This window comes from Electrophorus electricus, chromosome 9 (genome assembly GCF_013358815.1).
Source record: "Electrophorus electricus isolate fEleEle1 chromosome 9, fEleEle1.pri, whole genome shotgun sequence".
In the NCBI taxonomy this organism is placed as follows: Eukaryota; Metazoa; Chordata; class Actinopteri; order Gymnotiformes; family Gymnotidae; genus Electrophorus; species Electrophorus electricus.
In genome coordinates this window covers 25,039,517-25,057,016 of record NC_049543.1, presented here as the reverse complement: position 1 = coordinate 25,057,016, position 17,500 = coordinate 25,039,517, and the positions used below count along the sequence as shown (strand labels likewise).

Here is a 17,500-nt window from a genome sequence, read left to right as displayed (position 1 = left end):
GTTCTCCATCTTCAGGTGTAGTCTGTAGGTGTGTTCGTTCTCCATCTTGAGCTGTAGTCTGTAGGTGTGTTCGTTCTCCATCTTGAGCTGTAGTCTGTAGGTGTGTTCTTCTGCGTCTTCAGGTGTAGTCTGTAGGTGTGTTTGTTCTCCATCTTGAGCTGTAGTCTGTAGGTGTGTTCTTCTGCATCTTCAGGTGTAGTCTGTAGGTGTGTTCGTTCTCCATCTTGAGCTGTAGTCTGTAGGTGTGTTTGTTCTTCATCTTCAGGTGTAGTCTGTAGGTGTGTTTGTTCTCCATCTTCAGGTGTAGTCTGTAGGTGTGTTCGTTCTGCATCTTCAGCTGTAGTCTGTAGGTGTGTTCGTTCTGCATCTTCAGGTGTAGTCTGTAGGTGAGTTTGTTCTCCATCTTCAAGTGTAGTCTGTAGGTGTGTTTGTTCTCCATCTTGAGCTGTAGTCTGTAGGTGTGTTCTTCTGCACCTTCAGGTGTAGTCTGTAGGTGTGTTTGTTCTCCATCTTGAGGTGTAGTCTTTGGGCCTGTCTAGGGATCGTGTTGTCATGACGACCACATGCTAGCAGGTGATATAACTTTACACATATTTTATTTGGGGATATTTTTGCACACTTGTCTGAAGTTCTGCAATAATAACAGAAAAATAAAATGTTATTTTGGACCTTGTTGTGCGTGGATTTGTTTGTGTCCCGGGTGTATTCCTGGCAGCGCCGTTTTCCGGGTCTGGTTTATTGGGAAACAGGCTAATATGAAAACTTACCGAGTGTGACGTCCACATGCAGGTGTTGTTCAGAGCGGGACCCAATCACATCGCCTTCTTAATGACATCATTAAGGGTTCTGTGATGTAATGCTTTTAAAGGCGGTTCTCTCTCTCTTTTAATGACATCACTGAAGTCTTCTGTCATTGCGTTCTTTCATTTCCTCCCATTTATCCCTCCTGGTTGTCTTGGGGATATTCTGGAGCCGTGCCAAGCAGGCTGAGAGGTGGATGGATTGAGAAGGAGAAGAGAGAGAAGAGAGAACAGATGACCAGAGAGAGAGGACGACACCTCTCAGAGTCTCACAACTTCATCAAGCCGAGAGATGGAGCTACATGCCAACCGGCACACGGAGTCGTCTCTCCTCTCGTCCCACTGCTTCTGCGGCTCATCATCCAGCCAACCATCATTCAGACTCCTGGTGTCTGACTGTGGGTCCTGAGGTGTCTGACTGTGGGTCCTGAGGTGTCTGACTGTGGGAGTCTTTGGTCCTTCAGAGTTGTTGCCACAGGTGGTGATGGGAGCCCAGAATTTTTCAGCATCAAATAGCCATTTGTATCCTGACACGGGCTGACACGGGATGTGTCCTGAAACAGGCTGATTAATACAGGGGCTTCACCAAGCACGCAGTGTTACGCATGTGTAATCGTCTTGCTTGTATCCTGTGGGAACACAATAATAGTGTAAACACAACAAATGTTAATAGGGAGGTCTGAAACCCTGTTCTGAAATCAGCCACCTGTGACTGAAGTCAGACTGGTGAATACAGAGGTAATTTAAACCGCACCACCAGTATGTGTGTGTGTGTGTGTGTGTGTGTGTGTGTGTGTGTGTGTGTGTGTGTGTGTGTGTGTGTGTGCGTGTGTGCGTGTGCGTGTGTGTGTTTGGGGGCAGGGGGGTACCAACACTGTAGTTCCATTTCTTCTACCCAGTCAAATTAGGATTATTCCTAATCCATGTAGCAGGGCTCTAGGTGAAGGAATACATTATAGCGTGAGATTACAGCGTGTGCCTTAGGTACTCCGTCTACAGTATGTTTACCTTTCTGCCTTTATGATGCGTGCTGTGAGAAAAGTTGCCTTGTTTTGTTGCAGCTATATTACTGTTCGCTTCTTTGCATTTAAACACAGCTGACCATACACCCTGCACACACTCCTACTGGTCTGACTGGTCTGTGCTGCACACACTCCTACTGGTCTGACTGGTCTGTGCTGCACACACTCCTACTGCTCTGACTGGTGGGATCTGAATGGCTGTATCTAACAGTGCTCGGTTTGATTGCTGTCACATAATTTGTAGAGTTTGTTGAGATTTATTTGGTTTAGTTTCAGATATTGTTTTGTTTTCATACTGTATGGGAGTTGCATGTTGCACAGATGATGACCTCTTCTGTTCCTGCGGTGGTTGTATTATGCGTTTGTGATCTTTTTTGTCATCCCACGTGCACCACACTTCATGTCCCCTGAAGGGAAATGAACTCTAAATGAGTTTAGTAATAGCTCCAGATGGTGATCCAGTCAACATTTTTGAAACTCATCTAAATTTAGCTCCACTAGGAAATTAAATCGTGTTTAACCAAATACGGCATGACCTCAGCATAACCTCATCATGGGTATCAGGTCTAGTGCAGGAAAGCCAGCTGACTCTGACACTTTACAATGTCCCATCTCAATGACTCCCACCAGGAGCAGCGTTCCTAGTAGGAGCCAATGAGATCAGACGTGGTAAAGTGTTGATCTCTAGACCATAGTGACATCATGTCTGAGGTACTGCGTCATACTGTTTCCTGTTTAATGATCCAGACTCCATCTGAAATGCTCTGATTGGTCACCATGCTCTGATTGGTCTCCATGCTCTGATTGGTCACCAGGGCCCTGCTACCACAGAGCTTGTTTCTCACTCACTGAAATATTAGTGTGTATCATTTACAGACTAACTGGTGAAGGTGACCTTAAAAAAGTTGAAAAAGCTATGTGAGGAGGTGTGGAGGAGGTGTGACAGAGGTGAGGGGGAGGTGAGGGGCAGGTGTGATAGAGATGTGGAGGAGATGAGGAGGAGGTGTGGAGGAGTTGAGGAGGTGGTGTGGAGGGATACTACCGGTCCAGGGGCAGTGTGCACCTCGGTGGTCCATAGCGTCACCTACGTCACATTGCTGGCCCAGAATGGTTTACACAGTTTGTTGGCATTGTAGAGAGAACACCACAGTGCTGTGCCTCAGGAGACGCGAGGGAAATGATAAAAAGAGAAATACACTCTGTAAATCAATATCTCTCCTCCCTGCCTCCCTCTCTCTCTCTCTCTCTCTCTCTCTCTCTCTCTCTCTCTCCCCCCCCCCCCCCCTCTCTTCCACAGTTACGGTTGGTAATAGAGTTGATATGGCCCCTCTTTCTCTTCATTATCCTGGTGTGGGTGAGATCCACCACTCAGCCTGTCTACAAAGGCCAGTGTAAGTATTACCCACATGTACAAATACTAATCATTTAAACACAACACTGATAATAAACACTGATAACAAACCCAAACAACATGACTGACGTGCAGACCCAGTTGCTTTTATTGCCCACTTGTTTTAAGCAAAACATACAAACACAGTGAAGACTCATTGCTAATTGCTAATTGCTAAGAGCTGATCGCCCACTCCCCTCACACAGGCTACTATCCCAACAAGCCAATGCCCTCAGCGGGAGTGTTACCATGGTTACAGGGCATGGTGTGCAACATCCAGAACCCGTGTGTCAGTCAGCCTACCCCCGGGGAAACACCCGGACAGGTCAACAACTTCAACAACTCCATGTATGTCTAGCGCTCTCCCCAGCCTGCTAAACCTCACTGACAGGTTACCCCAATCCAAACTTTACAATAATAATAATTATCTCGAGTTATAGATTACATAAATTTTAAGTATACAAAAACTGAAAGTGTAATGCTACAGAAAAGCTTAATTTTTTTAATGATCTACATTAATGAAATAATTCAAATGAATATTAAATAAAGTGAAAAAAGAGAGCAATATAGCTTAATTAAATTAAATACGCCTTCTTAATATTTTATAGAGCGCTACTCTAGTGACTTGAAGCTTATTAAACACGTTAATCATCTGAAGAGACTAAACTTCCACCAGCAGCGAGATCAGGGTTAGCAGAAGACAAGTCTCAGCTGTGTGAGGGTGTCCGGACATGCTATAACACCTGAACAGGACACGTTATCACACTACAACATTATAGGCTATAATGCTTCAAGACAGCAGAGAAATATAAGATATGTGTAATATGAATGACTGAAGTCCAGTAAGCTAATTTATGGCTTTTATTTTGTAACGTGCTGTATTAGTTCATTATTTAGTAATGTCCATGTTAATTTGGTTAAGATCATTTGTGGCTTTTATTTTGTAACGTGTTGGATTAGTTAATTCTTTAGTAATGTCCATGTTAATTTGGTTAAGATAATTTATGGCTTTTATTTTGTAACGTGTTGTATTAGTTCATTCTTTAGTAATGTCCATGATAATTTGGTTAAGATAATTTATGGCTTTTATTTTGTAACGTGCTGTATTAGTTAATTCTTTGGTCATATCCATGTTGATTTGGTTTATTTGTCTTGTTCAGTGTTGCGAAGGTTTTGATTGAGGTTCAGTCTCTCCTGACTGACCCCACCCTCCTCTCCAACATCAAAATGCTCTCTGGTGATATCAACCAATGGGCTTCCATCCTTCAGAATTCCCACCCAGTCAATGGTAAGCAAGGAAAGAGAAATAAATGTTCACTGTAGGTGATGGCAGGGTAGTTTTATTTGAAGGCATGTGCACCACAAAAATTTCAATATCAAATGTACATATCATAAAACGTATATAAATGATTTCTCCTTCTTTATATCAAAATGAGGATAGACACATTTTGGCCAAAGACAACTAAATCCATTAAACTAAATCCATTTTATTCCTTCTGTTCTCGTCCTGGACGGGTGCTTACGTCACTCACTGAATATTATACCAGACAGCATCGCCGAAATAGCAAAGAGTAACAGTTGGAAGTAAAAAAGCCACTTGGTATTTCTAAATAAGCTTAAAAAAAATTGTTTTACTTTTAACCATTAATGCCACCTTTCACTCTCAGAAAGTAGGTTGCCAGGGATTTATTTGGTTTATTTGTGCACGTTTTTTGTTTCTGCTAAGTTATATGTCTCAGTGGAGACGTTTCGTCAGTGCAAAGCAGACTAACGGCCGGCTTCCTCAGCAAATATGAAACAAGAGAGTACTTACTCCACCCAGTCCTCAGCAAATCCCGCCCAGCACACAGCAAGCCCCTCCCAGCCCTCTGCAAGCCCCGCCCAGCATACATCAGCCACTCAAGCTGCTTTACCGAGTCATTTCTGATCTGGAGTGGCAGGGCCTTTATCTTTCTGTTCCGCTGTGTTTGTTAGCCTAATTCACTCTGATGATATTCAAATTTCTCAGACCTCATTTGCAGATGGGCAGAAAAGGTCCTCACTGCTGGGCTCTCAGTATGCACTCGAGGTGAATTTACATTTCTGAGGTTGTGATCTTGTAATTTACACGATTAAATTCATCAGGAGATCCGAGGGTACAAAATTAACGAGAGGTAGAATCAGAGACGTGGAGAAAGAGGCTGGGTGGGAGAATCAGCCAATGAGAGTGCAGAACTTGAGGGAGGTGATCAATTAGGGCGCAGAGAGAGAGGTTCTGCAGCGTAGCTTCCTCAGATGGTTAAGGTGTGAGGGGATGGAGAGTTCAGATAGAGGCCACTATCTGTGCGTGTGTGTGTGTGTGTGTGAAGGAGAGAGAGATGTCAGCCTTATGCTAATCCTAGCTGATAGAACTGTTCTCGTGGTAATAGAGCCTGGAATATCGTCTTCAGTAATGCAAACACTAATTACTGCACTATCAGTTGCAGTAGTCAGACGGTCTCTCGGCACGACACGGCTGCTTGTGCCCTAATTAGCAGCCTGGCAGGGGTGCGTTGGCACTCCGGCCAGGTGCCAGAAACCCCGGTCGCCTTCCGTGTGCTGTATTAGCCATGAAACGCGTCTACCTGCACTTCTGTCAGGGACATTAATCGGGACCCTTCTCAGTAGTGTGTGTGGCTCATACTGGGAGTGGGTTAAAGCTTTAAGTCAAACTAATTAGGTTTTAAGGCAAGGTGTGTAATTGTGTGTAAATGTTTGTGCGTATGTATGTGTATGTGTGGGTGTGTGCGTACATGCATACATGCATGTCTGCATATTTGTGCATGCACATTCAGGCGTCCGTGCATGCGCGGGTGTGTGTGAGCGTGTGTGTGTGTGTGTGTGTGTGTGTGTGTGTGTGTGTGTTTTCGTATTTCATTACAGGCGAATGATTCTTTAAATGACTAACGTGTTTAATAAGCTACAGCATCTCTCTCAGTGACTGTCACAATATTATCATCCTCCCACACACACACACACACACACACACACACACACACACACACACACACACACACACACACATACACTATTGGCTCTCTAATAACTGTGTTAGATAATAAAAGACAGCTCCACCTGGTAAGAGTTTATTAACCTCACTTCACACATAGTTGAGAACGTTTCATATACGGCAGACTTGCTGACCAACTAATTACAAACCGTTGTGAGGTTGGACCCGTTGTGAACGTGACCCATCATGAACGTGAGGTGCACTAATGCCTTTTGGCTTCACTCTTGATTAGATGTAATTTTAAGGGAGAATCACACTGCAGCTGTTACTGATGTGTCTCCCGCGTCTCAGGATGCTGGGAGATGTTACAGTGCTGTTTGTAAATTCACAGACGGAATGTTGGAAATAATGCAGCAGCTCACACAGAACAGGAAACTGTTTCACACAACAGTGAAAGTGTACACACTCTTTCTCTGTGTGTGTGTGTGTGTGTGTGTGTGTGTGTGTGTGTGTGTGTGTGTCTGTCAGTTCCATTTGGCAGTTTGTTGAGGGATGCCAAGATGTTCTCAGAGTCCCTGAGAAACAACCTGTCAGTGCCAAGCCAAATGGCTCAGAGACTGATGAGTGTGAGAGTTCGATTCAATCAGGTACATTCCCTGCACACACGCACACACACACACACACACACACGCACCACACACACACATGCACACACACACACACACACATGCACACACACACACACACACGCACACACACACACACACACCACACACACACACGCACCACACACACACATGCACCACACACACACATGCACACACACACACACACACATGCACCACACACACACATGCACACACGCACGCACACACACACCACACACACACACGCACACACACGCACGCACACACATGCACCACACACACACACACACACACACACACACACACACCACACGCACGCACACACACACGCACACACACACGCACACACACACACGCACACACGCACACACACACACGCACACACACACGCGCACACACACACACACACACACGCGCACACACACACACGCACCACACACACACATGCACACACACACACACACACACACACGCACACACACACATACACACACGCGCGCACACACACACACACACACACACACACACACACACACACACACACACACACGCACACACACACATGCACCACACAATCCTAATGAAAAATCCAATTTGAGCAAAGGCAATCCAGAAGCAGCCAGCGCAGCCCTTATTCAGAGCAGCTCTCTCCTCTTAGCTGTGCTGCTTCTACACCTTCCCCACTTCTGATGCTGATATGAGATCAGTTTTGTCCTTTCAATGAGAATGAAGTGTACTTGTGATTCAGGGCTGTGGTCGCCAGGCAGCGGTGTCTGCACAGAATCAGTGCACCTCTCCTTGGTACGAATCTCCAGGGTGGTGCGGAGGTTGGAGGCCTCACCCGTGAGGCGACCCTAGTCATGACCTCTCTCTTTTTGAAACGACAGGTGTTGTGTTCTGTTTCAGGACATAATTTTGTGATTTTGGTGTCTATAATTGTGTTATGTCGTTAAATCCCAGTGTGTGGGGGAGTTTTCTCAGCTGCGGGAATGTTCCGGTGTGTTCCGGTGCGTTCCAGACATTTCTGGAGTGTGTACTCACGCGCGTCCCTTCCCTGCGTCTCTGTGCAGTTCCCTGCTCTCTCAGGTGTGACAGACCTGCGCAGCACCCTCTGTAGCTCCGCCTCTGTTGAACACTACCTGGAGTTCAACTCAACCAGTCACAGGCAGGAGTTCCAGAACATCACATGCTCGCTGACGTCCAATCAACTTCGCCAAACAGCAGAAGTCTTCATCCGAAATCTGGACAATAGGAAAACGGTGTCAGCTGTGAATAGACATCTCGCGGTCTCATCTGCAGTCCCACACACCCCAACGCATCAGTCCATGTTTATTACCTGTACCAGGTAATATGCAAGGATGGCATATACCACCACGTCTGCTGTGGGGGGTACTGGGGTTCTGCTAGGTGCTCTGTGCTAACGAGTCCACAGGCAGGACTCCTGACCCTACACTCGGCCACCTCCGGATGAGGCTCCAGACAAGAGCGTCTGCCAAATGTATTAGAAATGACAACGTCAGGATGAAAATGAAACTGCACACTTAGACACAAGCGGCCGTCTCTGTGGACGGAGAGAAAAATAAAGATTCTAAAGACCGCAAAGACTTCTTAAAGCCCGCTAAGGAACACCCCTTCACATCAGAAGGAGAGATAATCTGGAAACAATAGATCAGATCAGATTAGATCAACTCCAAGAGTAGATTAACCTGAGATCAGATTAATCCAATTAAACTAATTAGGAAGAAAACACCCAGTTAGGCTTTTTAATATTTGTGCAAAAATAGCAGAAAATAAAATGGAAAAAATATTTATTTTTCTATTTAATATATCAAATAAACGTGTACATCAGATGTGTTGAGGTACTTTTCAAGTGATTTATTTTCATTAAATGCGTTTAAAGATGCACAGCATGGTAGATAAGACACATCAAGCTTTTTTGCACCACGGATGGTTTGTTCATGAATCATAATCTCATTTTTGGGTTTTTTGGGGGAAATTTTATAAATCACAGCAGAAAAGTTGTCGAACGAAAGGTGAGGCCTGTCTGTCCCTTTAGACGCATCACCGTGATGTGTTTTAAGAATGATTAATGCTGAAAGCCATGTGAGGAACATGTCTGGGAACGTTCTGGAAAACAGGGAGCCGCATGCTCCTCATCCCAGACCGGCAAACTTTCTTCTGGACCAGGAGATGATTGGCCACCCTCCTGGAGTCCCTGTTTCCCTGGTTTCCCTGTCGTGTCTGTTTTCCTTTGCTTCCTGGTTGTTCCGTTCCTTGGTTTCGTTTTCTCTGCCCCCTCCTCTGGTTTTCCACACCTGCTATTCCTTTCTCCTGTATCTGGTTTTGTTCATTAGTTTATACATTTAAACCCTGTCTGGTGCCCTGTGTCTCGGCTGTTCACTGTATGTCTGACTCCCTGTAAACCTGCATCTGCCTGAATGTTTGTACGTTTCTCCGAGTTCTTCCTGGTATCTTTGTCATAGCCTGCTTCCCCTGTTTGCCTTCGTGTGCTTTTGGATTGTGTTTCCTAGCCTTCGTTATCCCAGCCCTTGTTTAGTTTATCCTCATACTCTCTGTGTTGCTCCATGACTGGTCTACCCTAACGACTACGACTCTGGATTTGTCCTTAATAGATCCCGCTCTTCTCCGCACATGCGCCCGCCTCCTTACCGCTCAACCTTTCTTCATATGGGAAGCATTTGGAATTCAGCAGGGCCTTCCTCTGATTAGAGGGGTGTGATGGGGTGTGATGGGGTGTGATGGGGTGTGATGGGGTGTGATGGGGTATGATGGGGTGTGATGGGGTGTGATGGGGTGTGATGGGGTGTGATGGGGTATGATGGGGTGTGATGGGGTGTGATGGGGTGTGATGGGGTGTGATGGGGTATGATGGGGTGTGATGGGGTGTGATGGGGTGTGATGGGGTATGATGGGGTGTGATGGGGTGTGATGGGGTATGATGGGGTGTGATGGGGTGTGATGGGGTGTGATGGGGTGTGATGGGGTATGATGGGGTGTGATGGGGTGTGATGGGGTGTGATGGGGTATGATGGGGTGTGATGGGGTGTGATGGGGTGTGATGGGGTTGGCACATTCTTTTTCAGCACTTTAGAAATAGAAGATGAAAGCGTGACGATTCAGGCAGGTGTCTGCAAGAGTGGCCCCATACACACACACGCGTGTGTGTGTGTGAAATTTATGAGAGTGCTTATTCAGCTCAGGGTCTGTGATGCTACTGGGACAGTCAGAGAATGAGACAGCTGAAACACTGTCTCACAGATGCAGGTCAGACTGCCAGAACGAGACACTGAACCAGAGTCGGAGTAACGGCGTGAGAACGCGTCTGAAGATGGCAGGTGGAGTGGGACAGAGAGGACCAGGCGCGGCACGTGTGTCGGCACAGCAGCGGGTGTTGAGAGTGAGACGATGCAGACGTCTTACCCGCAGGCCCGACTGCATGACCCTTCTCCCTGTGCTCTAACGGAGCCCCGGGGCTTGACGTTGTAGCCGTGGTAACAGAGAGGGGACCATCGCGAGGCTTCAGCTCTTTAAAACGGCGGAGTTTTTCCCACTTTCTTGGAGCGGCGCCATGCGTCGGGAAGGACGTTTCCCTCGCCTGCCATCCCCTGAAGCCCCTCCATCTCGAACGCAAGTGCTCGGTTTTACACGTCGTGCCGAACATTCCCCGTTGTGCCATCCTGTCCGGAAGCAGTCGGGAGAATAAACATGTGGGAATGGCTCAGCTGGAAAACTGCCTTCTCCGGCCCGGAACCCGGTCTAATGGAACCCCGGAGCCTTGATCTCCGGGAGCAGAATGTGTGTGAGTGTGTGTGTGTGTGTGTGTGTGTGTGTGTGTGTGTGTCCTGGAAGGCGCATGGACACACTGATGAGTGTAAACACATCTCCCAGTGGCAGCTGGTGAGTGGAAGATGCTCCTCGTCCAGTGCGTGCTCACCCGGCCAATCGTCTGGCGCCGCAGCGTGTGATGGCCCTCCTCTTAGTGCTGTGTCGGCTGTGTGTGTGAGGGTGGGGATGTTGTCTCTTTAGGGGCTCTGTCCCCTCGTTTGTGTGGGTACATGACACTCTTAGCTGTGGGCATGACATCTGTGCTCTAGAACAAACACACAAACACACACGCACGCACACATCCATACACACAAGCGTACACTCACACACACTCACACACACACACACATGCATGTGTGCGGCTCTTGCACTAAACTTCAAAGTCAAAATCTTCCCAGCAACCCAATATTGTCTGTGTGTGTGTGTGAGTGTGTTTGCAAGCGTGTGTGTGTGTGTGTGTGTGTGTCTGTGTGTGTCTGTGTGTCTATGTGGACATGGATAACTACACTCCACACTGAATAAAGAAATGCCATTTGTGGCTTAAACTCCAGCTCAGACAGCCTGTCTCTCTCTGGCTTTATCATAGCCAGGGGCCCAGTAACGCCAACCTCTCTCTCTCTCTCTCTCTCCCTCTCTTCCTCCCTCCATCACCCCCTCCTCCTGCCTGTCTCTCTCTGCATCTCAAGGTCAGTAGATTGAGTAAGAGAACAGTGGCTTTGCTGTGTTAATAACGGGCCCTGGGGGACGCTGGGAAGAGATTTGAGCTGTGAAATGCGCTTGAGTAACTCAGCTCTCATAGGCTGTCCTATGAGAGAGACACTCCCTCCTAAGCCCCACCTTTACAAGCCTTGCTCTGTGTCATAGAGCGTATTACACATTACTACGTGTCTTACATGTTTATGACTTTGCAATAACACTCTTAACGCTCGTGTGTTCAGCTCAGCTTGGCCCTCAGCCTGAGCCCCGAGGAGACGGCGTCCCTGCTGACTCAAACAACCTTGCATGCTGCTCCGCTGCTCAGACAGGTGATGGGTGTGTGTGTGTGTGTGTGTGTGTGTGTGTGTGTGTGTGTGTGTGTGTGTGTGTGTGAAGTTTGTATGTACTGTATATGGGCTTATTTGAATATGTTGTGAAGTCTGAGGCACATTTGTGTCCAGTCAGAGCTCACAGGAGACACTGACAGCATTGTAGAATGTCTGTGGCGGAAAGTTACTCAGCAGTTTATTGGGGTTGGTTATTGGGGTTGGTTGACAGGGTTGATTATCGGGGTTAGTTATCGGGGTTGGATATCTGGGTTAGTTATCGGGGTTGGTTATCAGGGGTTGGTTATCAGGGTTGGTTATCGGGGGTTGATTATCGGGGTTGGATATCTGGGTTATTTATTGGGGTTGGTTATCAGGGGTTGGTTATCAGGGTTGGTTATCGGGGGTTGGTTATCGGGGGTTGGTTATTGGGGGTTGGTTATCGGGGTTAGTTATTGGGGGTTGGTTATCGGGGTTGGTTATCGGGGTTAGTTATCAGGGTTGGTTATCAGGCTTGGTTATCAGGGTTGGGTATCGGGGGTTGGTTATCGGGGTTGGTTATCTGGGTTAGTTATTGGGGGTTGGTTATCGTGGGTTGGTTATCTGGATTATTTATCGGGGGTTGGTTATCGGGGGTTAGTTATCGGGGGTTAGTTATCGGGGGTTAGTTATCGGGGTTAGTTATCGGGGTTAGTTGTCAGGGTTGGTTATCAGGCTTGGTTATCAGGGGTTAGTTATCGGGGTTGGGTATCGGGGGTTGGTTATCGTCTTTTGTCTAACAACTTGTTTGCTTTGTTTGGAAGAGACTGGAGTTTGTAACCCAGCTCCCTGTCCAAGGTTCATTACAGTCTTGCTTTGTGTCCAGCTGAAATATTGAATGGACAGTGCAGTGCGCTCCAATTATGTCTCTCTCTTTCTCTTTTCTTCTTCCGCTCTTCTCCCTCTTTCTCTTTCGCTAACCCTCTCTCCTTCCCTCCCTCTCTCCCTCCCTCTATCTCTCCCTCTCATCAGCTGTCTAAACTGCACACTTCCTCCATCCTGACTGCCCTGGACTCTCTGGACTTCCGCTCGGACCCCTTCAGCAGTTTGACGCTGCTCATGTGTGGTGGAGACATGGGCTCAAACTCCACCAACACCAGCAGCCGCAAACAAGGCCTCCAACCCTCAACTCCAACAGCAAGCGCATTCAACTTAAATTCTACTCACAGCAACTCCAGTGAGTGACTACGGGACACACTGCAAACAAGCAGCTGTCTGTGTAGACTTGTCTGTGCAGAACAGCGCCTGTGAGCTCAGCCTGTGTAGACCAGCCTGTGCAGACCAGTTTGTGTAGACCAGCCTCTGTGAGCTCAGCCTGTGTAGACCAGCCTGTGCAGACCAGTTTGTGTAGACCAGCCTCTGTGAGCTCAGCCTGTGTAGACCAGCCTGTGCAGACCAGTTTGTGTAGACCAGCCTCTATGAGCTCAGCCTGTGCAGACCAGCCTGTGCAGACCAGTTTGTGTAGACCAGCCTCTGTGAGCTCAGCCTGTGTAGACCTGCCTTTGCAGACCAGCCTGTACAGACTGTCATGTCATTACCATGTTGGTGTCATTGCTGTGTTGTCCAGTCTGCAATGGTTCTGTTGTCACAAACACCTGTGGTTATCTGCATTCATAATATAATCTAACACATCTCATAATCTAACACATCTCATAATCTAACACATTCATAATCTAACACATCTCATAATCTAACACATTCATAATCTAACACATCTCATAATATAACACATCTCATAATATAACACATTCATAATCTAACACATCTCATAATATAACACATTCATAATCTAACACATTCATAATCTAACACATCTCATAATCTAACACATTCATAATCTAACACATTCATAATATAACACATTCATAATCTAACACATTCATAATCTAACACATTCATAATCTAACACATCTCATAATCTAACACATCTCATAATCTAACACATTCATAATCTAACACATTCATAATCTAACACATCTCATAATCTAACACATTCATAATCTAACACATCTCATAATCTAACACATCTCATATCTCTCTTGTTTCACCGTCTCTCTCCCTCTCTCTCTCTCTGCAGACGTTTTGCTCCAACCCTAATCTATCACATTTTATCCCCTCCCCTCTCTCTCTCTCCTGTGAAGGCAAATTCTGTCAGAGTTTGATTGACATGTTGAAGGGAACGCCCTCTCTGCGTCTCTTTTGGGCTAGTCTCCGCCCCCTTCTGCAGGGGCGAGTCCTCTACACACCAGACACACCCTTCACACGGAAGGTTATCACAGAGGTACCGTCCACACACACACACACACACACACACACACACACACAAACACACACACACTCACTCACAGTCACACGTACAGGAACGTGTGTGAACATGTTTGTGTGTGTTTGCATGTGTGTGTGTGTATCTGTGTGTGTGTTTGTGTGTGTGTGTTTGTGTATGTGTGTGAGTGTGTTTGTGTGTGTGTGTTTTTGCATGTTTGTGTGTGTGTGTGTGTGTGTGTGTGTGTGTGTGTGTGTCTCCAGGCCAACCGAACTTTCAGTGCTTTGTCTAAAGTCGGAGAGCTGGCTCACACTTGGCTGGATTATGAGGATGAGATCTGGAATTTCTTCCAGAACAGCACACAGATCAACACACTGCGGGTGAGGCAGCGCACACACTGACATGTGTATACATGCGTGTGTGTGTGGGGGGGTGTTTATGGGTCTCCTCTTATTGTCTGATACACTTGCTTAATTTGCTTGTAGCATATGGTTGATGTGGTGTGATAATATGTAATTAAAATTAAATTCTGTCACACTGAATTACTTTCATAATGGAGCAGGTTTATTAACTCTTACAGAGGAAAGGCTGTCATTGTCTGATAAAGTATTCAGCTCTGAGCACACGCATTGCGTTGCAGTATCAGCGAGTGCCTCAACATGTACTGAGGAGAACACTGAGCTAACGGACATATCACATGTCCTTTCTCATTGGCTGAAGCATCAAATAATGATTGCAGAGGGAGGGGCCTGTGCTGTCATTGGTCAGCTGTTCCCATTGGCAGAACCGACTCTCGTAACCTCTAAGAAATGCGCGAGACTATCAGTTGTCTTTCTTTTTCTGTCGTCTTCTCTCGGAGATTTCGGCAGGCGTAAATAGTTCTCTCCCTGACCCTGTTTCTCTTGAGTGCTTTCATCCAATGTACTACTAGTCTCTCTCTCTCTCTCTCTCTCTCTCTCTCTCTCTCTCTCTCTCTCTCTTCCACCTGACTCCCCCAGTTGTTGTATATTTCTGTTCTCCAGCAAGTGCCTTCTTCTGGTCTAAGTGGGTATTCTTCTTCCTGGAATGTCTTAGTCATTTGTCTCGTCTACACGGCTCTCTGCCCTGTGAGACAACCTTGCCTTTTCTTGTCCAACTCAACTCTAATGTCTCTGTCAATTCCCGGAATTCTTGAGCTTTTCTAGTAGGAATAAATATGCGGAATGCCCAAGGGCAGGAACCAAGAGCTAATTTGGACAGTCTGTGCCCCTCTGAGTCTCGGTTCCTTTCCAGCTTTCTTCCTCGTGCTCTAGGGAGTTTTTCGTCACCACCACCGCCCTTGTTTTGCTCACTGGGGGCTTGGACTCGGACATTCATAAAGCTGCTTGGTGACAACATCTGTTGTAAAAATGCTACAGAAATAAATTTGATTTGATTTGATTTGATTTGATGTGACTGGTAGACATTCCGCCCCATGGTCATTACTGAGACCTGAATCCAAAGTAATATGTTTAGTGTATCCAGCTGCAGGAATGGCGATCTGTGCCTCAGTACGTGTATTACACTCAGCAGTAGACCAAGGAGACTGTACAGTCCACAGCTCTGCTTTCCCCTGTGCTGTTATTCAGGGAATGAGTCAGTGCACACTCCTCGTCTGTGCCCTGCGCCTGTGCTGGGACTCGTCTTGACTCTGAACCTGCGCTGGGACTCATCTGGAATGCCACAGTGACATCAGATTAGAAAAGTGATGTGTGTCTTCAGTCTATGTACAGGGTCCTAGATTCACCATTTTAAAAATCCTTAGTGGGCATGAAACATACATACACACAGACAGACAGACACACACACACACACACACACACTGCAGTATGATGTCATCCTATTACATGATGAGCACAAGGTGAGACAGAGCAGCCATAAATGTCATTAATCAGCTCCGCAAATGACGGCAGTGGTCGCTTAACAGCTGTGTGTGTGTGTGTGTGTGTGTGTGTGTGTGTGTGTGTGTGTGTGTGTGTGCGCGTGTGATGAAGCCATGTCTGTGTTATTGAAGGAGCAATTAGGTAACTATGGCATTGTTCTGCATGATTATATTCATTCAGTGGCACACACACATACACACACAATCAGTTATACTGTGGGTCACACTTCATAGACATACGTAAAACAGCGGGACAATTTGCATATAAATTAGCATGTCTTTTCCTTAACACATTGATGACCAATTGGAATGCTAATGCCCTTAATTTGAGCATTCAGGTGTGTGTGTGTGTGTGTGTGTGTGTGTGTGTGTGTGTGTGTGTGTGTGTGTGTGTGTGTGAGAGAGAGAGAGTTCTGTAGCACTGGCTAAAGAGAAACAGTGCCATCTAGCCTAATGTCCTTAACCCATCATAGAGAAGGAGAGAAACAGAGAGAGAGATGGAGAGAGAGATGGAGAGAGAGATGGAGAGAGAGATGAAGAGAGAGATCTTACTCTGAGAGACAGAGACTCTGCTGCACTTGCTGCAAAATATGTGGATGTTTGTCACAGACAGAAAACAGACAAGTGATTAGTGATGGATTATTATTATATTAGTTCATATTACTCTGTACAGTACAGTTTTGGTACTGTGTGTAACATATAATAATACAATAGTTAACATATTTAACAGGTTAGGTGCTTGTATGCATGTGTATATAAATAGTATACATACACATGTTACACTATATATACACTGCACAGGGTAAATACTGTATATATACTGTATATGTACACACATTACAGTACATATACACTGTACAGGGTAAATACTGTATATATACTGTATATGTACACACATTACAGTACATATACACTGTACAGGGTAAATACTGTATATATACTGTATATATACACACATTACAGTATATATACACTGAACAGGGTAAATACTGTATATATACAGTATACCTGCACACATTACAGTATATATACATACACACATTACAGTATATATAGACACTGTACAGGGTATCTAGAGCAAATTGCCACCATAAAAATTGAAGCAGCAAACTTTGTGAAAATCAAAATTTGTGCTAGTCTCACAACTTTTGGCCACTTCTGTATAATCTGCTTTGTAATCTGCTCTGATGCCTGTGTGTAATCTTTGTAATCTGCTCTGCGTGGTCATGTGTTGTGGTCTGTAGGTTCTGCTACAGGACCCGGTGTTTGCTGCTGTTTTAGACCAGCACCTGAATGGAACCCGACTGTCCTCGGCGCTGATCGCCAACTTCTTGTTTAATGGCGTGGAGGCGGAACGACCAGCAGGAATGCTGGCGTTCGACTGGAGAGATGTGTTCAACGCCACAAGCCACGCCGCCAGGCTCCTCACACAGGTCATGGAGGTCAGTACCTCTCCCATCAAAAGTGTGTGTGTGTGTGTGTGTGTGTGTGTGTGTGTGTGTGTGTGTGTGTATGTGTGTGTGTGTGTGTGTGTGCGTTTCACTACACCACTGGTCCACAGCAATAAGAAGAGCATAAGGTACAATCTGAGAGTTCACTCCAC

The 17,500-nt window shown here is 46.1% G+C and overlaps 1 protein-coding gene across 1 annotated transcript in view; it reads left to right on the top strand.

The window, feature by feature from the left end:
- LOC113589944 (phospholipid-transporting ATPase ABCA1-like) overlaps window positions 1–17,500 on the top strand; it is a 106,676-nt gene that overhangs the window by 9,032 nt on the left and 80,144 nt on the right. The window contains exons 3-12 of the mRNA XM_035529963.1: window positions 3,120–3,213; window positions 3,419–3,560; window positions 4,373–4,504; window positions 6,704–6,827; window positions 7,898–8,095; window positions 11,612–11,698; window positions 12,707–12,911; window positions 13,876–14,015; window positions 14,261–14,377; window positions 17,142–17,339. Coding sequence (XP_035385856.1) covers window positions 3,120–3,213; window positions 3,419–3,560; window positions 4,373–4,504; window positions 6,704–6,827; window positions 7,898–8,095; window positions 11,612–11,698; window positions 12,707–12,911; window positions 13,876–14,015; window positions 14,261–14,377; window positions 17,142–17,339 — 1,437 coding nt within the window. The remainder of the gene's footprint in view (window positions 1–3,119; window positions 3,214–3,418; window positions 3,561–4,372; window positions 4,505–6,703; window positions 6,828–7,897; window positions 8,096–11,611; window positions 11,699–12,706; window positions 12,912–13,875; window positions 14,016–14,260; window positions 14,378–17,141; window positions 17,340–17,500) is intronic.